The 25,100-nt window shown below is 54.5% G+C and overlaps 1 protein-coding gene across 1 annotated transcript; it reads right to left on the bottom strand.

Annotated features, from left to right (window-relative positions):
* Positions 1-1,839: 1,839 nt before the first annotated feature.
* On the bottom strand, positions 1,840-14,415 carry LOC126991243 (uncharacterized). The gene is made up of 5 exons (XM_050850023.1): positions 14,347-14,415; positions 13,516-13,577; positions 5,088-5,352; positions 3,346-3,529; positions 1,840-1,868 (listed from the first exon to the last, which is right to left on the bottom strand). The coding sequence occupies exons 1-5, from the start codon at positions 14,413-14,415 to the stop codon at positions 1,840-1,842; spliced, it is 609 nt and encodes a 202-aa protein (XP_050705980.1).
* Positions 14,416-25,100: the final 10,685 nt, after the last annotated feature.

The raw sequence follows: 25,100 nt of genomic DNA, 5'->3' as shown, positions 1-25,100 counted from the left end.
CTACAGTGACTAAGCAGCGGCGGCGGTGGTGATGATGGCTGCGGTGGTGGTGATGATGGTGGTGGTGGTGGTGATGGAGGGCAGCACACAGCCCCTGCCTGGCGGTGGTGGCACGCTCGCCCTTCCTCGGGTCACTCCGCGCACCATGTTACTTCTTGACCCAGATCACGGCCTCGTCATGTCCGCGGGTCACTGAGATCGCTATGGAAGAAAACGGGGGATGGGCAACTCACCCTCCGTCGCAGAGAAAGGCATCCAGCATCGTTACCAGCACTTGCCATTGTGTTATTTGCTGCTAGGCGTAGATATAAATAGATTAATGTCAGGGAAGCGAAGAGAAACATTCCGCGTTAACACTGTGCCTAAGTTGGGGGAGCGTGTGGCTGGGATGACACGGTAAGGTCGAGAAAAGACGCCTGGCACCCCATCACTCAGGGACGGCGGCGCTGGACGAGTGAGTATGAATGAGCTCGCGGGATAAATGTGGCTGGGAAAACTTAACCATTGCAAGAGAGCGACGCGGCGGAGATATAAGCTGCATTAGGAGCGCATCACTGGCAGACAGGCACGAGTAGACGGGGAAAATGAATCACAGACGAAGTAAAATCTCTCACAGTACCAATATTCCGATACCTGTTACTGGATGAACCTCAAATACCAGACACGAGCCGGCTTTTCCGATACCCTACGCCCCTGTCCACCCCGCAGTGATTGGGTACCAGGTATTAATCGGGGGTTGTGTCCTGTCTCCTGGGGTCTGTTCCCTTCTCCTATAATTCCTTCCCCTTCTGTCTCTCTCCGGCATATGACCACAGATGTTGCGCCGACTAAACGAAACTTTCCAACTTCTAACCAAACACGAGCACACCACTGGGAGACCGAGAGACGAGTCGAATAAGAAGGTGAAACAGACAAAGTACAGTGAAATCTATCTCATTGTGCCATATATCCCATACCCCCGTGATTGCACGCGCCTCAAATACCAGACATGCTTATTCAGTCGCTTTTTACCGAGCTAAGACGCTTTCTCCCGGCCATCCCTCGGCGCTGGGCGGAAGCATAAGGTTGTATTTTAAAACATTTCGTCGCCCAAGTTCACCTATTTGACATGACTTTCGTAGGAGCTGTAGGCCTTTCCAGGGGTAGTCTTGTAACCCTGGTGGTAGTTTGATAAGGCATCTATACCGTGAACATGAAGAAGGCAATCACGAGAACTCGATTAATCTTCTTTTCGCCCGTTGGAAATAGTGTATGTGAGAGGCGTAAGTGTCTGAGAATACCGACCTGTTATCCTCTTTACGCGCGCACATACACACACACACACCGGCGCACCATAGGCATAAACTGATTGACGTCTGAAGTTGATGAAGCCTCCTTACCGATATTTTCATGTACAGACCACAACCCTAGACGGCATAGGATCTCCACTACTCAAATCCTGAAGACCCAAACATGTAAACAAAAATAGACAGAGAAAAGCATCTCGTCCAGAATGCGCATGAAAAGCCAGACCAAAAGGAGTTCTACCATCCTTTTCCAGTCTCCTTAAGTCCTCATGGTCTTACTTCGGTAGCAGGAAGAACTACACACAAAGAAAACCACAGACAGACAAAGAAAAACCGTCGCCCAGAAAGCGCATCAAAAAGACCAGTCCAAAAGGAGCTGTGTACCTTCGACCCCGGAACGGAACAGACCCAGCAAGGAGCCGCGCCCGTGTAACACAGAGGAAGCAACACCCTGCCTTCCCTGCGAGGAGCGAGGGCGCGCGTTAAATTCACAGTAACGAGCAGGATTTGCCACGCCGAGACACTTGCCGGGCGTAAAATCTGCAGTAATGTCTTATGGGCTGCCCGATGGATGTTGCTGGCCTGGGAAGAGAGGAAGAGAGGGAGAGGGAGGGGGAGAGGGAGAGGGGGTGGGCTAGATCGTTTGGTCAGTCTAAGAACAGGGCGGAGCGTCCGTGAAATTAGCTGCGATGCGTACAGTTGTGTGATGCCAGCCAGCCAAGACTTAGTACCAGACGCAGGCATGATGGGCCTCCCTCCCCTTCCCCTCCCTTCCCTTCCCTTCCCTTCACTTCCCTTCCCTTACCTTACCTTACCTTAAGTTACCTTACCTTCTCTTCCCTTCACTTCACTTCACTCCACTTCACTTCACTTCCTTTTCCTTCCCTTCCCTTCCCTTCCCTTCCCTTTCCTTCCCTTCCCTTTCCTTCTCTACTCTTCTCTTCTCTTCCCTTGCCCACCTTCCCTTCCCTTCCCTTCCCTTCCCTTACCTTACCTTTCCTTACCTTTCCTTCCCTTACCTTTCCTTCCCTTCCCTTCCCTTCTCTTCTCTTCTCTTCCCTTGCCCTCCTTCCCTTCCCTTCCCTTCGTGGGGTATGCGTTCTATTTGGCACTATTGTAAGAGAGAGAGAGAGAGAGAGAGAGAGAGAGAGAGAGAGAGAGAGAGATGCAGCATATGATAAAAATCGGCTTGTCACTCGCGCCCATTGAAGTTAGTGTAGAGGGAGTGGCTGCCTTGTCCTGCTCTCCGGCTCTCCTCGGCTTCCCTCGCTCCCTCCCCCCTCCCCCCCTGCCCCTCGCCGGCCAGCACGCCGCGCCAAGCATCTCCTCTCAACAGGAAAGACAATAATTTGGGGCATTTTGTGAGGACGCAATCAATATTTGTGGCGGTGGTGGTGGCGGCGGTGGTGGCGGCGTGTGGCAACCTGCTCACCTGTGCAGGGGGAACGCGACCTGGGGGATTTTTGTCGTTATTTACGTCGCGTCTTCCCGCGCCCCCCGCCCCCCCTCCCCCTGGACCCGGGCGTCTTGACAGGTAAACAAGCTGGGAACTTTTTTCTCTCTTTTCCACTCGACGGTCGTGCGGGCGTCCGCCGCGGAGAAGGAACAGACCGAAGCCGCGGACGCGGGTGGACATTCGGTCACGTGCAGGCCTGGAGCGAGTCTACCGCCATTATGGTAATGTTCGCCGTGTCCGTACACCCCGCTGGCGGCCATGGCTTGGGCGGGACCACCCGGATGTTGACTCAACCATTTAATTAGTAAATATTGTTACAGAGAACTCGGTGAAGATGAATGTGGAGGAGGAGGAGGAGTGGCGGCGGCGGCGGCGGCGGGGCCGAGCCGCGGCCCGAGTCGTGGGACTGAGAACCTCCCTTTAAACCTGCCACAAGGGCCTGTCGCCACCTCCTGCTGGTCCTCGGCTGCCTCGCCGGGTACAAATGCGGCACTAATGTTGCCCGCCCACAAGTGTGCACTATGCATGTATGCAAGCACGCGTGTACTTAATTTGCATCTGTACAGCATTATATGCGACGCGACGGCTTGTTAATATTGCGGCCTGGGAGCCTGCGTGCCGTAAAAGTCAAGTGCGATGGGAGCACTTGTGGATTGGCTAACACAGTGGGGGGAGGGGGGCAGCGGACGGGGGGCTGGGGGCGCGGGGTTGTAAGTTGGATGTCAGGGGTTGGGGAGTGGCTGGGGCCGAAGGTCGGGGCTACGGGGTCGGGGGTTGCAGAGAATTTCTAGAAACATCGCAAGACAAACGCCGTCCCCTGATGGTAGGCGAGTCGCGACGCAATGAAGGTGCGGGAGTGCTCGTGTGTACCTGTGTGCCGCCTCCACACACACACACACACACACACACACACACACACACACACGGTCGTCTTTGCTCAACACTCACCTCGGGAACTCTCGAAACAGTAATGAAGAAAAAGCCACATCGCCACCATTTCCTTCCTGCCCGTCTTTCCCTCCCCTTCCCTTGCCTTCCCATCCCCTGTGCCGTTCTTCCGTTCCCTCACTTCCCCTCACCACCATTCCCTTCCTTCCTCCCGCCGCTCCTGCTCCGCCATTCATCGTGGGAGCGTGGTGGCGGGGCCTTCCAAGTCTAAAGGCGGGCCGTCGTAATTTATGAAGTATTGTTTTATTGTGTCTTGGTGCCGGGGGGAGAAGAGGAGGAAGGGAGAGGAGAGTGGAGGAGGACGGGGTGCCTACTTCCCTCCCTCCCCTCACCCCTATCCTCCCCCCCCATGGCCTTATCTAACCACTGCTTCCCCTCCGCCTCCGTCCTCACCTCACCTCCTCTCCTGCACCTCAGTTTCAATTTTCCTCTATCGTGTTCATATTTCAATCTTTATTACAATATTTCACATTAGTGGGCGACAAGAAGCGACCAGGCACACCTTTTTAGACGCTCCGCCACCCACACGACCAAGCCCTCACCACCACCACCACCACCACAACCCCTTCACTACCACCCACACGACCCCTCACTACCATCATCACAACCACAACCCCTCACGACCACCCACACAACCCCTCACTACCACAACCCCTCACCACCACCACCACCACCATAACTCTTCACCACCACCACCACCACACCACCACCATCACCAGTACACTACCACCAGGAACCCCTCCATAACCACTTCCATAATTTTATCTACCTCTTCCTCGTCACTCCTTCAACACCACCACCACGAACCACTCCAGTACCAGCTCCTCAACCCCCCCCCCAAACCACCCCTTTTCTGCCCCCTCACCCCCCCCACTACTTCTATATCTACCTCCTCCTCGCCACAGTCCTCTACGCCAACACGCTCATCCCCTCGGCCGTAATAAGGAAAGAAAGAGTGAGCGAGCTGAACCAACGTTGGGGTGAGGTAGGTTTTGAGACGCCCTTGGCCGCTGTTTCATTTGCATTCACGGAGCGCATCGTCCACCCCCAGAGACCAAGGCTGAGGACACGACTTGAAGGAGCGTCGGAGATGTAGGACTTAAAGAAAGAACGAGGTAGTTACAGGAGTTGATGTTGTTGTTGTTGTTTTGTATGAGTGACCGAAGGAACAGACGATGGAAAGGAAGAAAGTTAACGAAAAGGAGAATCTAAAATAGGAGTCAAAGAATGAATGTAGTAGTTATTGTTGTTGTTATTTTGTTCGAGATGAGCAGAGGAAGGAACAGACCGACGATGGAAAAGCAGAAGGAGGAAGAGGAGCAGAAAGTGGAAGCTGCAGAAGATACAAAAAAAATAGATTCATTGAACTTCCGACAAACTACGGAAAGCCTTTTTACCTCCTGGCGTTTGGCGTTGGGGAGTGGGAGTGGGGAGTGAGTGGGCTGTGGTGCGGGGGTGACAGGGGGAGTGGGAGTAGGAGTGGGGGTGACAGGGGGAGTAGGAATGGGCTGTGGTGTGGAGTTGACAGGGGGAGTGGGAGTGGGGAGTGAGTGGGCTGTGGTGTGGGGGTGACAGGGGGAGTGGGAGTAGGAGTGGGGGTGACAGGGGGAGTAGGAATGGGCTGTGGTGTGGAGTTGACAGGGGGAGTGGGAGTAGTCTTTGCTGTGGGGGGTGATCAGGGAGTGAGTGGGAGTGGTCTGTGGTGTTTGGGTGACAAGCGGAGTGGTCAGTAGCATGGGTGTCGCAGGGGGTAGGGGAGTGGGAGTACCCTATAGTGCGTGCGTGACAAAGGGAGTGGGTGTGGGCGTGGTCTGTGTTGTGGGCGTGGCTCGCTGGGAGGTCTGGGCGGGAGCGCCACGCCCCCGCCGGCCCCGGAACGCCGTGCGCCGCCCACAATGTGTGGAAATTGTCTAAAATTGCCTCATCCATTTCCTGCTAAATTGTGAGGCCCTGGGAACCGACCGCTTCTGAGGGGGAAGGAGGGAGGGAAGGAAGGAGGGAAGGAAGGTGGGTGGGGAAAGATTGAAGGAAGGTGGAAGGAGGAGGAGGAGGAGGAGGAGGGCAAGTAACCGAGGAAGGAGAGGGGGCGTTTAGAGGTTAGTTTTGGGGCTGAAATGAGTAGAGGAGGAGGAGGAGGTGAAGGAAGTAGCCGAGGAAGAAGAGAGAGAGAGAGGGCGGTTGGAGGTTAGTGTGGGTAGGCGGAGTGGGAGGAGGAGGGGGGAGGGATCTGGGCTGACGGGCTGACTCGGCGGTGGTTGTTTACTTCCTGTCATGCGAGGTAATGCCTGGCGTGGCCTCGAGCGCTGCGATTCGCCCGGACATTGACACTCCTTCCCCTGGCGGCTCCTTCCCCTCCTTTGTCCGGGCCAGCGAGCGTCTCCACGATATGATATCCGCCACAAAGCTGGGGTGAGGCAAAATTACCGACCCCTGGCTCACGTGAGGGGCGGCCCTGTCCTCCTGACGTCCCGGCGGAGGCTCTGAACGAGGGCTGGACTCAAATTATTCAGATTATTCAAAGTATTCAAATGACCGCCAATACAGGAAGCTCAAAAATCGTAATGGCGAGGAGGGTCGGGCTGCGAGGAGGAGGAGGAGGAGAAAGAGGAAGGCCCCATCCCGTCCTTCTCCTCCTCCACGCCTCCTCTATCGCCCTTACCATACAGGCTTGCGAGGATAATGCGCGCAATGAGATGTTAAAGTTCATGTGTGTGTGTGTGTGTGTGTGTGTGTGTGTGTGTGTGTGTGTGTGTGTGTGTGTGTGTGTCCCGGGGCTCCGAATTCTTGAGACAGGTGCATCCCGACCCCCCTCCGCCCCGCCCCGCCCCGTTTCACCCCGTTCACCCTCATCAGTCGTCTTAGAGAGAGAGAGAGAGAGAGAGAGAGAGAGAGAGAGAGAAAGACTACTACTACTACTAAAGACTACTACTACTACTACTACTACTACTACTACTACTACTCTCTCTCTCTCTCTCTCTCTCTCTCTCTCTCTCTCTCTCTCTCTCTCTCTCTCTCTCTCTCTCTTTTTTCCTACTCCTCCTCCTCCTCCTCCTCCTCGTCTTGCCTCTCTTTTTGCTCTTCCTCTTCCGCTCCCCTTTCGCCTCTTCTTGTGGCATCGGACGGACGCGCTTCTTGTGGAAGGAGGAGGAAGAGGAGGAGGAGGAGGAGGAGGAGGAGGAGGAGGAGGAGGAGGAGGAGGAGGAGGAGGAGGAGAAACTAGAAAGACAAAAAGAAAATCATGGAGGGCAGAGAGAGAGAGAGAGAGAGAGAGAGAGAGAGAGAGAGAGAGAGAGAGAGAAAAGAAGTAAAAAGAAGGAAAGTCGTGCGGAGAGATGATGAAGAAGAGAGTAGAAGATGGAGGAAGACAATTGAGGATGGAAGAGGATGGAGGAGAATGGAAGATAATGACGAAGAGAATGGAGGAAGAGGAGGAAGGCTCTCTCTCTCTCTCTCTCTCTCTCTCTCTCTCTCTCTCTCTCTCTCTCTCTCTCTCTCTCTCTCTCTCTCTCTCTCTCTCTCTCTCTCTATCTCTGTTCCATTTGTTTTTCTTTCTTCATTTCTTTTCCTCCCATTTTTTTCCATCTTTCTTTCTTTCCGTCATTTTCCTCTCTTATGTCTTGCTCCCTTTCCTTCATTATCTCTCTCTCCTTCCTCCTTCTTCCCCCCCTTCCTCCTCACACTCAAGGGGGGCAGTGTCATGGCCGCCGCGCCACGAAGCACACCCACTGGTAATGTACAACTCGTGTCCTCGCCCAGGGTGTGGTGTGTGTCGCGCGCCCACAGATAACTGTTTCTTCCTGAGTGTCTCTTTGGAGGAGCCGAGAACCCCGCAGGAGGGAGACCGTCCCGTGCCCTACCCCACCTCCTTCCCTTTCCCCGCCTCTAACTCCCGCCCAACTTGAGGTTACTTCGAGGCCAAAAAACTGGCTTCCTCATTATCGCGAGGCGAGTTAAAAGCCTCCGCGGCATTGTTCTTGTCGGGGCGCTGCTGCGGCTGGCTGCGTGACGTCACGTGGGGGACATTGTTGGGCGCGTCACAGAGTCACGGAGCATGAAAGTCGCTGCGTAAAGACAATGGCACCGTGCCTCTACGCCCCCCCCCTACCACTACCCCTCGTGATGGCACCGTGGCCGCGCGTGCCGCCCCGGTGACACCAGCCTGCCCTCGCCGCCACGACCCGCCCGCCGCTTTGTCTCGGGCCGTGGAGGGGCGCAGCGTCTCCTGTGACCCTCGCCCCCCTTTCCCATGCTCGCGGCAGCCCCCTGGCATGCATTAAAGCCAAGCGGCAGAGAGGCAGCCAGACACTCGCTGGTCACTAAAGGATCACAGCAGAGCCTGGTGCTCACTGGGTGATTGCAGCGCCTCCCCCATTCCTCCGCTCCCTCACCCTTGCCTCTTCCTAGGGTCATGACGTTCACGCCACGCCACACAGGGCTGCCAGCTGCCGGCTCCTCAGCGGCAGTCCCTCTGAATTCCCGCTAAGTAATAGTCCAAGGACCTCTTCTCCCCGATAGGCACAGAGCCATCACCCGGCGAGTGGTGCGACGCCCGTGCTGAGCGACGCCTCCGGTGCACGAAGGCAGTGTGTCAGCAGCATTAGGAAGGGAAAGTGAGGCGGCCAGGCGGGATGACTCGTGTTGGAGGCGGTGAACGAGGCGAGGGCGTGAGGAGGAGGGCGGCGTGCGAGGTTTTACTGGTCGTTGTGCGGGTTGTGGCCTCAGAAACGACGCCGCTCTGCCCCGCCTCAAAGATGTAGGACGATTGTGCAGGGCGATTGTGTGCGTCTGCAGGGGACGGGCTGCCGGGAAGGCGCGAGGGAGAGAGATGACCACAGATGGGGACGCTGATACCCGGGTGTGGCGTAGCGTTCAGGCGGCACACAGAGGAAAGTCGAGCAGCGGAGGTGCAGTGCGTGGCAGGCAGCGCTCCTCGGATAACACGCGGCGATGTGCGGGATAGGGAACCTGAACTAAAGAGTCGGCACTGAAAGAGGCGAAGAGACGCAGGAAGAGAAGTGTGAGGGGACTGGATGACACAACGCCACCGCTTGCTGTGAGGGAGAGGGAGAGGCTCAGCGGAGGGATGATGACGGCTGAGGAGGAGGAGGAGGAGAAGAGGAAGGAGAGGTTGAGGAGGCGTCAGGAGGGGAGCAGTGAGCAGCTTGGCGTCAAAGGGAGAGGAGCGAGAAGAGTCGCGTGATGCGGCGGCATCCTATTAACAGGCTCCTCGTCGCGGCCTGATGAGCGGCACTCCGTGGCCCTCCGCCGCCCCGATGGCACTTGAGGCGGCGGGGAGACGCGGTGCACACCCTCGACGGTGACCTAACGCCCTCAGCCCACACTCGACGCGCTGCCCCGCGCCGCCCCGCCACACAAACCCTCCAGCATTGCAATCTCGGGTCACAAAGACTCAGGAAATTCTTTACCACAAGGAGATTTTTGCCGCTGCATTTTTCCTCCTTAGCTCCTCTGCCTGACTCCATTATGGTATTTCAGGCGCTTATGGATCCGTCCATTACCGCCGGAGAGCCGTGACTCCTGTTCCTTTGACTTCTGTGCCGTTTTGTGCCGGGAACAAAAATACTGGAAAGTCCTCTCCGCGGCTGAAGGAGCGGCCGGCCAAGAATGGCGGCAATGGCAGAATAAAACTGCGGCGCTGAGCCCCTCTGCGGGTGGAGGGCGGCCTTTGTTGTGGCCCTGGTAAGCCGCCCTCGCGCACCGGCTCAGACCCTCGTCGCTCCCTCATCTAAGCAGCTTTGGGTCGCTCTCGTCACTTTCCCGGGGATGAGGCATCGCCGGCGAGCCGGAGTCCCCGTGGACGGTATTGCGCGGGTCAGATGACTCATTGTCCACTCAAAGTTTAACAAACTCCCAACAAGCCTTTGCCACAACGCTCCAGAGCAGAGGACAGAAGGGCGAGAGTGTTGTTGATCACTGACAAACACTGCCGAGCCGTCTGGGCTGTGGCGAGAGGGATCTGTGCGAGGGGAAAAAGCCTGGCAAGCCTGGCTTGACGTGGAGGCGGTGGCGGTGAGTGGCGCAGAGCAGTGTTTGGAGGCCTTTAGTGCAGCGCCTGAGAGTGGTCGCCTGGCCGCCTCGCAGAGAGAAACGTGCCAAGAGTTATTCGTTAGGCAAAACGGTGGAATGTGTCGGCGGGCGGCAGGGAGGGAGGCGGCCCGACCCTCATTACATATTCAAACCAGACGCAGCCCCTGATTCCTCCTGCCACGGGAACTACTCTTTGAGCACGTGAAGAAAGGTTTGATCTCACGGCGCGGCGGCGGCGACGCCTGCCAGAGCCAGTGTTACCATGTGACGACACCAGGACGCCAGGAGCAGCCGCCGCCCGCCGCCCGGCTCGGCGCGAGGCTCAAAGACACGTCACAGGCTGGCGGAGAAGAGTTAGCGTAATTAGCAAGCAAGTCTAGTGGAATTTTCAGCTAGCTGCTCAGTGTTTGTCCTGGCGGTGCCCCCTTGTTGACTCTCTCGCCCGAGTGGCTCAGAGCGACGTGTGAAGCCCGCCAAAAAGTTTACTGTTGGCGCGGCGCTGATGTTCTTCCGCTGAGTGGCGGCGGCGTTGTGGGAGGGGCGGCGGGGCGGCAGGCGGCCCAGGGGCGCCTCCGCATTACCTGCCTAACCTGCCGGGCGATAATTCGCGGGTTTTTCGTTTGCAGAACTGTTGAGACTGACGTAAACAGAAAAGCGGAGGGGGAAAAACTATTATTTTTTTCATGCCGGCAAGAATAGACTCGCGCGGCCGTGAAGAATGGCGGCGGAGCTGCGGCTGGCGGCAAACACGCCGCCGCGGGGCCTTGTTGATTCATTCACTCGTGAGTTTGTTTTATGGATGAAACTCAAATGTGCCGGGCTCTGATACAGCCTAATTGGGGCGCAACAATAAAACACTCCGGGCCCTATCTCGCCGAGGCCGCGCCTTCATAACCAAGTCAACAGCGCGCAGCCAACGAATGGATTACAAATGTGCTCACTTATATCCATTCATTGAGCCGGGGAGGACGGGCGGCCTGCAGAGTGAGCCCCACAGGCAGGTTGTTTGTGGCGAGGAGGAGACTCCCATTGTGTGGTGTGGAGTGGAGCGTGGCGGGAAGCAGCCCTGTGGTGAGGCATTAAGGAGCCCGGCCCGGCCAGCCGCCGGGGCCTGGCCGACCACCTACACGCGGCCAGGCGGGGAGGACGCCAGGAACTAATGGAATATGTGGAGGCTCAAAGCAGTGTTAAGAGGCGGAGACATTGGCGAAGGAGGTGGTGGAGGGGACAGGGCGGCAGTCAGACAACGAGTTTCCTGTGCACGGCCAGAACGAGCAACGGAAGGTTTTTGGAAATAAAATCTGTATTAGCAAACGGTAGCTGACGAAACAGAGACAACCATATTTTTAGTAGGAGAAAGGTGATGAAAGACGGCAGCAAATGTGGAGGGAGACAGTTTGGATTGAAGAGGAGGAGGATTAGGAGGAGGAAGAGGGGAAGAATGAGAAGGAGGAGAAAGAAGAGGGGAGGAGAGGAGAAGGCTGAAGGCGGCGCAAGAGGTGAAGAGGCTCGCCCGAGTGGAGGATAAGGCGGAGGGCGACTTCCATTGACGTTCTGTGGGGCCAAGTTTGTTCTTCGGCGCCCTGGGACCCCTCGCGGCCTTTGACTCACGGCTCGCCCAATTAGTGGGCGCTCCGTCGCCGCCCTGACCCGCCGGCCCTGCAGCGCCGCCCGCCGCCCCCGCCCCGGTAGTTGGCAGCTTTCACACATTTAATTTACTAATAGTCGAGGCCAAGGCGTCGGCCGTCTCGCCTCCGGTGCCCAGCTCCGCCCCATCCCGGAAAGGTTTTATCCCAAGCCTGCAGGACAGGGTGGGACGCCGCGCGGGCCCGCCTTGGCAACGCTGCGGGGAAGCGAGGAGAGGTTATAACCTAGTTTGTTGAGGTGAATTTGAGGGCCCGTGGCTGCTTTCACGGCTACAAACAAGAGTAAACAAAGGGAGAGAAGAGGGAAAACGGGCGGCCGGGCGGAAGGCTCACCCCTCTCCTGCCTCGCCTCCCCTCGGCGCCGCAGCGTTACCACACCACGCCGCAGCACACTCAGGCGAGGGCGCCGCTCCCCGCTTCGTCCACGGCGCGCTGGGGAGCCTCGTGGGGCCGTGTGAGGGACCCGCGCCGCCGCCAGATAATAACAGAGGCAAGGGCCGACACAGGGCCGACCCGCAGGTTCCCACGCATTACCTGGGCACTGACCTGCACGTTACAGCCTTCCCACGAGCCGGCCTGCAGACCCCCCCTCCCCCTAGCTAATAACAACCGTCTCTCACCCACCCACTCCGCCACTTTCCACTACTGCCGCCACCACCACCACCACGACCACCACGATTACCTCCATCACCATCAGCACCAGTAACAACCTTCCCACTCCTTCACTTTCCACGACTACCACCACCACCACCATCACCACTACCACCACCACTACCACCACGACGATCGCTCCCTCCCTCCACCACCACCACCACCACCACCATCTACCCTCGTCAATAAGAGCGACGCAGATAAGGGAAGAAGCAAAGACTTACAGATCAGCGTTCAGACCAAGAGAATGATCAGCGATTTCGACACAAACAAGACACAACCCAAGACACAGGTAGAAGAGGGCGCTGCTGCTGTGTCTGTGTGCGGGGGCGAGGGAGGCGAGGGCAGGTAGGCGAGGACTTGGTCAAAATTATCGTTAAGAACACACAAATACGAAAAATGACTAGGCGGCGCGGGGAGGGAAGAGGAAGAGACAAATGGGGAGTAATTGAAGGTATAACTGAAGGGGAGATGTTGGAGGGGAGGGAAAGTCGGGGAGGAAGGGAACATGGAGGTATTAAGGGAAGGTGGAGAGAAGGTGAGGAGAAAGGGAAGGGAAGGGAAGGGATGAGAGGGAAAGGAAATGAGGGAAGGATGAAAACAGGGATGGGAGGAGAGAGTAAGGGAAGGAAGGGAGGAGGAAGAGTATGTTGAGAGATGGTGGATGAGGGGAAAAGAAGATAGGGAAGGAGGGAAGGATGAAAACAGGGATGGAAGGAGAGAGTAAGGGAAGGAAGGGAGGAGGAAGAGTATGTTGAGAGATGGTGGATGAGAGGAAAAGAAGATAGGGAAGGAGGGAAGGATGAAAACAGGAATAGGAGGAGAGAGTAAGGGAAGGAAGGGAGGAGGAAGAGTGCGTTGAGAGGGAAAGCTAATGAAGGGAAAGTGGAAAATAGGGATGGAAGAAGGGAGGGAGAGTAAAAGGGAGGACGATAAGGAGCGAGGGAGGGAGCGCAGGGAGGGTCGAGGAAGGGTGTGCACCATATGCCTCACCACCACCAGGGAGCCCAGAACACCCTCTAAATCTGACGTTTCATATGTAAATTCCAGCGAGGAGGAGGGAGAAGCCTGGCCGATACCTAATGAACGAGCTCCCCCCACGACCCCCGGCCCGCCCCGCCCTGACCCCTCACCCCTCACCCCCAGGACGAACGATTAACCAAGTGTGCGTCCGTAAGCTGCCAGGCCACTAGATGTTTTTGAAGGGAAGAAGCGGTATTATCCCAGCCTCCGTTCTTGTGACCCCGTTCTCCTAACACCTTTTTCTCCCCTCCTCCTGAAGGTTTTCCGCCCCCCCATCCCCCCTCTCTCTTTCTCCCTCTCGTACGTTTATCTTCCTCGTGTTTATGGGACTCGTTCAGGTCTCCCACAGCCTCGATGGAGCGGTGTTTCTTCAGCACAAAGACGCGTTCGCCCCGGCAGAATTACTCACCTTTCTCTTCGTAACGAAAGCCTTGACGGAACACGAGCGTCGCCTCACCACTCCATGGCTCGCCCTGCTCGCTGCTCGCCGCGCGGTGGCCTGGCAGCAGCAACGCGGCCCTGTCAGTGGAGGGAAGGAGTATCAGTCCCCGAAATATAATTAATAACGTGAGAGGAGGAGCGACACTAGTGGACAAAGGGGCGGCTTCCTCCTCCGTGATTAATGTTTTGGCGCGGCCGATCCCTCATTGTCCCTCGTCGGAGCCTGCGTCAGGAGTGTCTGACCTCCCGCGGCGAGGGGAGCAGCGCGCTGTGTCTGAGCGGCTCGTCCCCACAGCGAGCAGGGGGAGCCGCAACACCCCAAGCGTGACACTCTTGCTGTATACTTTTATGCTTCCTTCGGCGTCTGCGTCAGTGGGCCGCCTTGGGTATTCCTGTCAGTCTTGCCCCGCCACAAATGAAGCAAGTGTTGGAGGCGACGGCTCATCAGCGTGATGACTCGCGCGTCGTGTTCGGGGCACCTGACGTGAAGGCCTCGCGCGTGTGTACCTGGCTGTCCCGTCAGGTGTGGCGGGGTTCATTACGGGACCTGGCCTGCCGTAGCCGCCTCCCGGCCCCGCGGCTTGAATCTAGAGCTGATATATCATTATTTATCTTTGACGCCATTCATCAGCATCTAGTGAAGAAAATACACCTTCATCTCTCGCGGCCAATTTGTCCTTATCACCATCATTAACGTTCTGATCGCCCCGCCAAAGGATCCCACGTATCGTCGGCAAATTAAAGAAATTATGTGGGAAAAGGTGACTTACGGGCCCGAGTGACCGCGCCTGACGCTGGATGATTGACCTCCGCCGGGCGCCGCGCGGGGAGGGAGAGGCGCCCTTACCGCGTCCGTGGCAAGGGCGAGGATGGCGCGGCTCTCCGTCGGCGGGGCGGCCCACACTCCCTGCGCCATGTATTCAACTCAAACAGCGACCTTTTTCCCACCTCAATTAAGGTCGGCGAAGCATAGAGTTAATTACACGTCCGAGTCGTAAGGCCTGAATGCTTGATTAGCGGCAGGTGCAGGTGAGCCAGGTGACGAGAGAGAGAGAGAGAGAGAGAGAGAGAGAGAGAGAGAGAGAGAGAGAGAGAGAGAGCGCCACAGGTATCATGTTTTGGTGATGGAGGGTCAGGGGGGCGCCGGGCGGAGGGAGGAGTCCTCGGCCGAGCATTAAGGGAGAGGCGTCGTGACTTGCTTCTCGGCGGACGGGAATTATCAGTCTCTGTCTTGCCGGAGCCTGAACAGCGGCCGTCACCCCGACACACGTCTCACAAGCCACGAAGTAACTGGTGGGAGGAGGAGGAGGAGGAGGAGGAGGAGCTGCAGAATTAAATCTACGCGTGAAAGTGATAGATAGATAGATAGACAGGTAGAAAGAGAGAAGTAACTGGTGGAGAAGGGGAAGAGGAGGACGAGACGAGAGGTTGAGAGGAGGAGGAGGAGGAGGAGGAGGACAAGAATAAAATGTACGTGAGAGATAGATTGATAGAAATAGATGGATGGGGTGAGAGAGACAAAGGTAGAGAGCAGCTCCTTCACGTCTGCCTCATTAGTCTTTCCTTTAAGCCGCTCGGGAACAGGTGCTGGGAGTCTGACCGTCCGCCGCGTCCCGAGCATTTCCTGGCCAGGCGGCGGCGATGCGTCCTCGTCTGCTGGTTCCCACGCTGGGCGGCGCGTCACCTTGAGGAGCGATGGTCTCATTATAAGTTTATGGCGCCGGGACATGGACCACCACAACCACCACTACCACAACCACCACCATTACTACCACTTCCATTATTGCCTCCACCACCACCATCACTACCACCCCACCACCACCACCACCACCACCACCACCACAGCAACCTCCTTTTATCTCCACCATCTTCCCATCCCCACCACCACCAACCACCACCTCCACCGCCAACAACCACCATCACCACCACCACAACCCGTAGTATATACCTCACCCGCCCGCAGCAGAAGACTCCCCCTACCCCTCCCCCCTCCCCCTCTCCCCCTCCCCTCCCTTGGCGGCTTAAGACAGCAGGCGGAAGTTACGAGCGCTGGTTACGAGGGACCGGAGTGGGCGCGCGGCGGGCGTGAGCTGAGCGCCGCGCCCTGACTTACGGGGGTGTGGGCGTGATGTGAGTGCGTTATGGGCGCTGAGGGGGCGTGGCGTGGGCGTTTTATGGGCTGTGTGATGGGTGAGGCGTGGGTGGGCGCGGCGGGTGAGTGGCAGCGGGCGGTGGGTGGCGGCGCGCGGGTGGCGGAGGGCGTGTCGCGTCAACTGGCCAGCGGCGCGGCGCGACACCCGCTAATTATCACGTCAGCATCAAAAATAAACCCCCGACACCTTCCATCTTGACGACCTGTCCGTCAGCACCTCCTCCACCACCGCCACCACCACCACCGCTGCTGCCTCTGTCTCCACCGCTACCACTCCAACCACTGTCTCCACTTTTCAACTACTATTACTGCCACAACCACCACCAAAACCGCTACTACCATTACTACTACTTCTACTACTACTATGTACTACTACCACTACTACTACTACTACTACTACTACTACTACTACTACTACTGCGACTGCTGCTGCTATTGATGACCAAAACTCAGATTCTCATGTCGGAAAGTGGAGCTAACAATCACTCGGTGAACAAACGGAGGAAGGGAGGGATGCGGGGGGGCTGCGAAATTGAGACCGGCCTTGCTGAGGAGGGAGTGGAGGGAAAGGAGCTCGGACAAGGGTATGTAAGGAAACAGGGAAAATAATCAAGGACAGCGTGTGGTTATTGTTGATCTCAAGTCTTTTGTATTTTATTTAGTCTGAACGAAGCGCCTTTGTGACGCAAGAGTCCACGGCCGAGAGGCGGGGACGAAAGACGACAAAATGCTGAGGGCTGATTCTTAAGTGTGTGTGTGTGTGTGTGTGTGTGTGTGTGTGTGTGTGTGCGCGCGTAGGTGTCCTGGAGCAGGACAGCGAGAAAACAAACGAAGGTGACGTCTAAATGGGCGCCGCGTCGAGGCGGCGGATCGTGCGAGGCGCGGCGTTCAGGTGACAGGCGGCGGCAGGGGGCAAGGGTGCGGGGGCTGGGTGGTCTGTGGCGGGCGGCAGGGCGTGTAGGGGTTGGGTGGCGTGCGGTGGGCGGCAGGGTGTGCAGGGGTTGGCCTGCAGGGTGTGCAGAAAGACAGCGGCGGGCGGCAGGGCGTGCAGGGTTGGAGCGTGTGCGGTGTGCGGCAGGGCGTGCAGGGTTGGAGCGTATGCTGTGGGCGGCAGGGTGTGCCGTGGCGGCGTGCAGCTGGCAGGTGGCGGACGCTGGCTGAGAAGTTCGTGTGGGCGGCGGCGTGCGGGGCGGTGGGCCGCTGGGTGGTCGTGACCCGCCGCGGGGCGCCGGTGCGGTACTGAACCTCCTGAGCCGGCCAGGAATGTGCCCTGTCCCTCCACTGGCCGCCGCTGCGTCGTGCCGTGACCTCCACGCTCACCTTCTTGACCCAAAGGCAGCCCAGGGGCGTAATGTCGCCCGCGGGTATCATTCACCGCAGTGCAAACCCGCGGCCCCGCGCGCCTAGCCCAAGAAGTGTTCGGCGCACACAGGGAGGCGGGCTGCGTCTCGAGGCAGGCGTTCAGGAGCAGCCCTCCGCGGGGCACTCCCCGGCCTGGCCTGACCCACTCCCCAGAACACTTGCTTCCCCGATAACAGCCAGCGGCCTCCGCCACGGCGCCGGGAGGTGAACAATGAAGATGCTCAACAGATTGTTTGTAGAGTGCGAGCGTGTTTACGTGAGGCGTGTTTTTTTATCAGCGTTTCAAGGCTGGCCCGCCGCCGCGCCGCGCCCACCGCTATCAACAAGCCTCCCATATCACCTTCATTAGCGGGCCGCCACAAACATCCCAATCGTGGCGTCAAACATTAAAACCTGAACAACACTTTTTTTCTCCCGCCTTACATAATATTCGCTCTGCCCCGAAGCCACTCTCCTCTCCCTCTCATTCCCTGATAACCTTGCTCGCCATCTTGAGAGGAACTTATCAGCCGCGCTACCTAGAACAAGATCCAGCCGCCTAATGCAGAGAGATTAATGACAAGCGATGTTGAGGGAAGCCACACCATATGTCGCTGTCACCCACCGTCCACGCAACCGGCTTAACCTGAGATCAATTCGTCCCCTTACCGAGGACGGAAGGCGATGGGCCCGTCACCGCGGAGGGAAATAGGGGCGCCGGTCCACTTGTCTCACGCTCATAATGGCCATGCAAATGAGGCGGTCAGGAGGAGCAGACTCGCTGATCCGCGGTGCAAATTACTCTGTCTTGCCACGCCGGCGCCATCAGTAACTGTCTTGTTGTTCTTTCTCTTCTTCTTGTTCTCGTTCTTCCTTTTGTTCTTTTTCTTCTTGTTCTTTTTCTTCTTCCTCCTCCTCCTCTCCTTCTACTTCTGCTTCTTCTACTTCCTCCTCCTCCTCCTCCTCCTCCTCCTCCTCCTCGGCCTATCAGTCTCTGTTGTTGCCCCTCTACTCACACCCATCCTTACACCCTGCAACACACCTCTCCCCCCCCCTTCCCCCCGTCCCCCTCCCCCCCCCCCGGCCACTTGTCACCGCCACCCGAGTCCCTCATCACCTGCCTCATTTATCACGTCCCCCTGCTTTGCCTTCTCTCTCTCTCTCTCTCTCTCTCTCTCTCTCTCTCTCTCTCTCTCTCTCTCTCTCTCTCTCTCTCTCTCTCTCTCTCTCTCTCTCGTTATCTCTTTTTTTTTCTCTTGTTCCTGTTTTTTTTTCATTTTCGCTCTCTGTCTATCTATTTATCTATCTATCTATCTATCTATCTATTTATCCATCTCTATCTCTCTTTCCTCTCCCCTCTTCTCTCCTTCCCTCCCCTCCCCCTTAACAATCAAGGTGAGCCAGGTGTCCCCAGGTGTTAGAGACGCACCTTCCATCACGCTTACCTTGAAATGCCTCGTTTTCTACCCGTATATGCCGCTGCAGGTAAATACTCATGCTTACACACCTGAGCGTCTCTTTTAATAAACATTTTCTCTCTCTCCCTCGCAGGTAAGTTGACCCCGAGATGTCCCCTTGCAACCGTCTCCTTCTTCTTCGTCCTGGTGGTGAGTAGCGGGGAGGGAATGTCAGGGTCCTGGGTATGTATGTATGTATGTATGTATGTATGTATGTGTGTGTGTGTGTGTATGGCCTTCAAACCGTACGCACCTATCCTTTTAGTACGCATATCAGGACCCATGAAAAAATAATGTCTTGATAAATTGAGCAAAAATCTACAAAAAATTATGTTAAAGTTTCATAACTCATCTAATGTAACAGTATTTTGGTTTTGTCCTTCAGCTCAATTTTCCTGGTTTTTTTTTTTTCCCCTTCCTGGTATGAGAACCAACATGGAGGGTGCGTACAAATAGGCGAGCCGACCCTATCAGTACGTTTCCAGTTGATATGTTCGTTGTGGGCCACCATGTTGAAGTTAATGCTTTGTCAAATAGCCTGCCTGTCCTTAACCTTTATATGCTAGGGTAGTTTTCCTTTCCTTATATGAGAACTAACATGGAGGGTGCGTACAAATAGGCGAACAGACCCTATTAGTACGTTGCTGCTGATGTGTGTAATGTGGGTCACGATGTTTTGAATCAGAGCTTCATCAAATAATTTCTCGGAGTAGTTTTCTTTCCTTGCATGATAAGTTAACTTGGCGAGTGATTGCAATTAGGCGAGCAGACCCCATTAGCACCCTTCCAGTTGATGAATTAGCGCGATATGGGTCATGGCTTGTCTGGGCTCTCCACCCCACCTATTGCCCAAGCGAAGATGGAATGCGCCAGTCTTAGGTCGGTGATATCAGACTCCGCCGCCTCTTACAACAAGTATTTCCAAGGGCCACAGATCAGTCGGGTTCTAATGAGTGTTGGTACAGAAGAAGGGTCAAACAGGGTCAAAAATCTACCCCTGGAAATGCCCAAAACTCCTGTGAAAGATCAAATTCGTGAGCTTGAGTGCCTGGGTATCTAAGAGTATGACCTTTAGTACCCTTCTAGCTGATGCATTTGTGGTATGTAGGTCAAGGTGTGTTGTGGCCCTTGCATTATCTGTCTCCTGGGTGGCTGTGCGCTATACCGGGAGGCCGATAAGATTGTGTTGTGTGTGTGTACCCGAGCCCTACGACGGAGTGATCCCGTTTCTTCAGTGATAAGATGAAGGTTGTTTCCTGAGTGGCCTTGTGGTGTACTTTGAGCCTGAGAAGGTCGTGGTGTGTGTACCCGAACCGTGCTACTGAACGTTCACGAGTCTTGTTATGGAGTGTTCGTATTTCTTCAGTGATAAGATGAAGGTTGTTTCCTGAGTGGCTTTGCGGTGTACTTGAGTCTGAGAAGGTCGTGGTGTGTGTACCCGAACCGTGCTACTGAGTGTTCATGTGTTAAGTGGTAAAGAAAGATGGAGTGTTCGTGTTTCTTTAGTGATAAGGTCAGGGTTGTTTCCTGAGTGACTTTGCGGTGTACTTGAGTCTGAGAAGGTCGTGGTGTGTGTACCCGAACCGTGCTACTGAACGTTCACGAGTCTTGTTATGTAGTACTGCGGGCGTAGCTTAGTCTGCTTCCCTCTACCGTAATGATAACAGTAGTACAGAGGTTGATATCAAGGTGGAAGCTCTCCCGTATGTTTCTTACCGAGGAAATGACAACGCAGAACTCTTAACAGTGGGACGTGTGTGTTAATCTGCGTCTGGACATAGGATTAGTTGAGATGAGGAAACCAATACACGGAAAGTTCACGTACGAGGAAGACTTGCTTAGGGAGAAGAGGAGTCGATCAGAGGTTGAGCGAATAATGGAATAAGACCTGCCAGCCATCACGTGACGCACACACACACACACATACACACACACACACACACACACACACACGCATACACCAGAATAGGCCAGAACAACAATAGATAATGATAGATTTTTTTTCATTAGCAATAAATAAACAGATTAATTTCACTACCACCACCACCACCACAACAACAACAACAACAACAACAACAATGGCGATTATTATTATTATTATTATTATTATTATTATTATTATTATTATTATTATGTTATTCATATTATTATTATTATTACATATTTTTTAAAGTTACACCATTCTCTCTCTCTCTCTCTCTCTCTCTCTCTCTCTCTCTCTCTCTCTCTCTCTCTCTCTCTCTCTCTCTCTCTCTCTCTCTCTCTCTCTCTCTCTCTCTCTCTCTCTCTCTCGTAATTGGGTCTTTAATCCCACTCCCTGCCGCCCATAATTGGCTTGCAAATAGGAAAATAAGGAAAGTATGACCTGTGAAAAGTGGAAATGTTTTATTCAACGCCTTTAATCTACTCACGGGGCGCGGGGGGGGGGGGGGGGTGCGGGGCGGGGCGGGGGCTGAGGGGGGAAGGGGCGGGTGGTGAGGGAGGCACTGAATGTTGGGGAGAGATAGGGAGAAGTATGGGAGGCAGTCTCTCTCTCTCTCTCTCTCTCTCTCTCTCTCTCTCTCTCTCTCTCTCTCTCTCTCTCTCTCTCTCTCTCTCTCTCTCTCTCTCTCTCTCTCTATCTATCTATCTATCTATCTATCTATCTCTTTGTGGCCTAGTTCATCAGGGACAAAGAGGCTGATTCAAGTCTCATCATCTGCAGTATAATAATAATAATAATAATAATAATAATAATAATAATAATAATAATAATAATAATATCCGTTGCCTTCGAGCTGAGGACGTTGATAACATAACCGATAAAATGTCACTGATCAGCCGTTCCTTGGTTCACACCTCTCCCTTTAACACACACACACACACACACACACACACACACACACACTCACACACACAGACCTTACCTATCCCCTCTTCCTTCTCCCAACAATCCATCCATCCATTCCTTCCCTTCCCTTCCTTTCTTGTCCCCTTCAACCCTAACACACAAGGCACACTTCTTATTTCTCCCATACACACCTCCCCTCACCCCTCACCCCTGACACACCCTCCACCCCCTCCCTCACATCCCCCCTTCACACACGGTCCACAACTATCAAAATCCAGCGTGGCACAGAAATGACAGTCTGATATGAAGTTGAAGGTCTCGGATTACGTCGAATTTTCTGTCTCTCCTCCTGGGCGCCGCGAGACACGCCACTCCCGCCCCTATTGTTCTGGGCCCACGTTCGAATCTCCCCAGCACCCGACCCTCCCCCGTGGCACCTCCGGGCTCTGGGGGATCCAAGTCCATATGTGTGGTGTCGGGTTGTCTTAGAAACGTGTGATAGAGTCTGGCGATGAACAGACAGCCGAGTGGGCAGAGACACATGCAATCGCTGTCTCTAGTGGAAGAAGAGGAGGATAAAAATGCTTGTGTGTGTGTGTGTGTGTGTGTGTGTGTGTGTGTGTGTGTGTGTGTGTGTGTGTGTGTTCATTTTTATACTTTAGTTTTTTTCCTTTTCACTTTTTTTTCTACCCTTCCTAATCTTCCTCATCCACCCCCTCCACCCCTCCCTCCCCTCCCTTTACCTCCTTCTACCTCAAGCCCGTCATGGCGCAGGTAATTTTTATAGTGGCGCCATTTTTGTTATCATTTATTTTTGCCCTTCAGCTGTCCCCATCACTGAAGAAAGAGGAAAAAAACGGAGGGAGAGGAAAAAAAAGGAAAAAATGGGGAAAAGGGAAGAAAAAGGGGAAAGGGGAAAACTGGAAAAAAGAGAAAAATGTGGGAGAAATAAAGGAAAAAAACAGGTAAAATTAAATAAAAAGAAGAAAGGTCACTCTCCCTTCCCTTCTTAATACTTGCATCACCTAACCTGCCATCCTTTTCCTGTACCATCATCTTAGAACAACCTTCTTTTTCTCCCCTTAATGCTTCTCTTCTTCTTTTCCCTTTGTGTAATCTTTTCCCCCCTATTTCAATGTTTCCCTAGTTTATTTTTTTTGTATTCCAAGTTTTACATTTTTATCTTCTCAATCTCTTCGTCCTATCGTTGCTGTCCCCCCCCCCCACACTTTTTTTAGGGGGTTTTCATTTCGTCTCCCCTTCCCTGACCAGCACAGTACTAGCTCCTCCTCCTCCTCCTCTTCCACCTCCTCCTCCTCTTCCTCTTCATCTCATCGCTGTAGTCTTCATTCTTTTTGTTCTATTCTGCCTTCATTTCATCTTCTCTTCCCCCACCAGCATAATACTAGCTCCTCCTCCTCCTCCTCCTCCTCCTCCTCCTCCTTCTCTTCCTCCTCCTCCTCCTCCTCTTCATCTCCCGCCGCAGCATCCCGCCACAAGGTCTCGTAAGCCTCGTTGCCGTCCTTGCCACCGCCCCAAATCTAATTGCCGAGACCAAGAGCTAAGTGCATTTTGATGGGTGTCTCCTCCCCTCCCCTCCCTCCCTTCCCTTCCCTTCCCTTCCCTTCCTTCCCTTCCTCTCCCACCCTTCCTCCCTTCCCTTCCTTTCCCTTCCTCTCTCCCTCCTTTCCCTTCCTTGTTCCTCCTACTATCTCCCCTCCCTCTCTCCCCTCTCCCCTTGCATCTCCGTCTGTCTCTGTTTTTCTCTGTTTTTTTCTGGGTTTTCTCTCTCTCTCTCTCTCTCTCTCTCTCTCTCTCTCTCTCTCTCTCTCTCTCTCTCTCTCTCTCTCTCTCTCTCTCTCTCTCTCTCTCTCTCTCTCTCTCTCTCTCATCACTCCGTCTTCCTGAATTTTTGTGTGCGCGCTAATCATCCACAAGGTTACACACACACACACACACACACACACACACACACACACACACACACACACACAGCGACGCCTCAGAAAACACCTCACACACACACACACACACACACACACACACACACACACACACACACACAGCGACGCCTCAAAAAACACCTCACACTCCCTCGTTTCCCTTCTCTCCCTCTCCCTCTCCCTCTCCCTCCCTCTCTTCCTCCTGCCTCCCTCCCTCCCCCCGGGCTGCAGGAGGTTGCGGCGCCGCGTCCCTGGAGCATCGAGTGAATAATGAAGTTAATCGACTAATTACACAACCGGCGAATTTCCTTTTCCAATCGCTAACTCTTTTTTTTTTCATATCTGACGTTTCTTCACCAATGAATGCTAATATTTTTTTCTTCGTCTTTTTATTTTTTATTTTTTCGATTCGTCTTTTTTTGTTATGCGATTGAGTGGTAATGAGTAAGGCTTGAAGTTGTTGTTGTTGTTGTTGTTGTTTTTGGATGGGGGGCGAGTTGTGAGGGGGGGGGGTGCATCCCTTCCCTTCCTTCCCCTTCCCCTCCACTCTCTCACTCTCCATCTCTCCTTCCCTTCCCTTCCCTCCCCTTCCTTTCCTTTCCCTTCCACTCTCTCACTCTCCATCTCTCCTTCCCTTCCCTTCCCTTCCCTTCCTTTCCTTTCCCTTCCCTTCCCTTTCGTTCCATTCCCTTCCCTTCCACTCCCTTCCCTTCCATTCCATTCCCTTCCCTTCCACTCCCTTCCCTTCCATTCCATTCCACTCCATTCCCTTCCATTCCCTTCCCTTCCACTACCTTCCATTCCCTTCCCTTCCATTCCCCTCCCTTCCCTTCCCTTCCCTTCCCTTCCACTCCATTCCCTTCCCTTCCATTCCCTTCCACTCCATTCCCTTCCATTCCCTTCCCTTCCACTCCCTTCCCTTCCCTTCCATTCCATTCCCTTCCACTCCATTCCCTTCCATTCCCTTCCACTCCCTTCCCTTCCCTTCCCTTCCATTCCCCTCCCTTCCCTTCCCTTCCATTCCACTCTCACTCGCCCACACTCCATCTCTCCTTGTAACATTGGAGGGATGGGGGTTGGTTGATTGAGGGTAATATTGGGGGGTTGGATTGGGGTTGACGGGGTGGGGTAATATTTCTTCACTAACGAATTTTAAGTTGTTGTTTTTGTTTGTTTTTCTATTTTTTCTTCTGCTGTGAATGCTTTGTAATGGCGGCCGTGGAATGATCCTTTGTGTGTGTGTGTGTGTGTGTGTGTGTGTGTGTGTGTGTGTGTGTGTGTATTTAATCTTTTTTTATCTTTCTTTTATCTCTCTCTCTCTCTCTCTCTCTCTCTCTCTCTCTCTCTCTCTCTCTCTCTCTCTCTCTCTCTCTCTCTCTCTCTCTCTCTCTCTCTCTCTCTCTCTCTCTCTCTCTCTCTCTCTCTCTCTCTCTCTCTCTCTCTCAAAAACAAACACACACACACACACACACACGAGAGAGAAAAACATTTATCAACGACCATTTTTTTTCCCTAACTCGCTCTGACAGTCAAGTCGTCTGTGAATGCAAATTAGTAAAACCGCATCATTTTATTTATTTACTCATTTTTTTGCCGCGCCATCCCATGTTTGCGCCCGGGCACTCCTGACGTCACGCGCGCGGCCTTCCGGGATAGCGGCGGCGGCGAGTCTGCTGAATTCCGCGCCGATTGTGTGGGGGAAAAAAACGCTGAAAAAATAAATAAATGTGAAATGAAAAAAGCCGATTTGCCGACTACACCGACAATTAACAAATCACATCACGGCGAGGCGAGGCGTGTGAGCGTGTGTGTGTGTGTGAGAGAGAGAGAGAGAGAGAGAGAGAGAGAGAGAGAGAGAGAGAGAGAGAGAGAGAGAGA

This window comes from Eriocheir sinensis, chromosome 6 (genome assembly GCF_024679095.1).
Source record: "Eriocheir sinensis breed Jianghai 21 chromosome 6, ASM2467909v1, whole genome shotgun sequence".
Lineage (NCBI taxonomy): Eukaryota > Metazoa > Arthropoda > Malacostraca > Decapoda > Varunidae > Eriocheir > Eriocheir sinensis.
The sequence above is the reverse complement of the archived record's forward strand: the minus strand, read 5'-3'. Positions and strand labels throughout refer to the sequence as shown.

Bases quoted from the DNA above. Each gene is read 5' to 3' on its own strand.
- LOC126991243 (XM_050850023.1), bottom strand. From the start codon at position 14,415: ATGGCGCAGGGAGTGTGGGCCGCCCCGCCGACGGAGAGCCGCGCCATC. The intron at 13,578-14,346 runs GTAAGGGCGCCT...CTCCACTGACAG, and splicing joins TCGCCCTTGCCACGGACGCG to GGCCGCGTTGCTGCTGCCAG. The intron at 1,869-3,345 runs GCCGCAATATTA...CTCTCTTCCCAG, and splicing joins TACGGCACGCAGGCTCCCAG to GCCAGCAACATCCATCGGGC.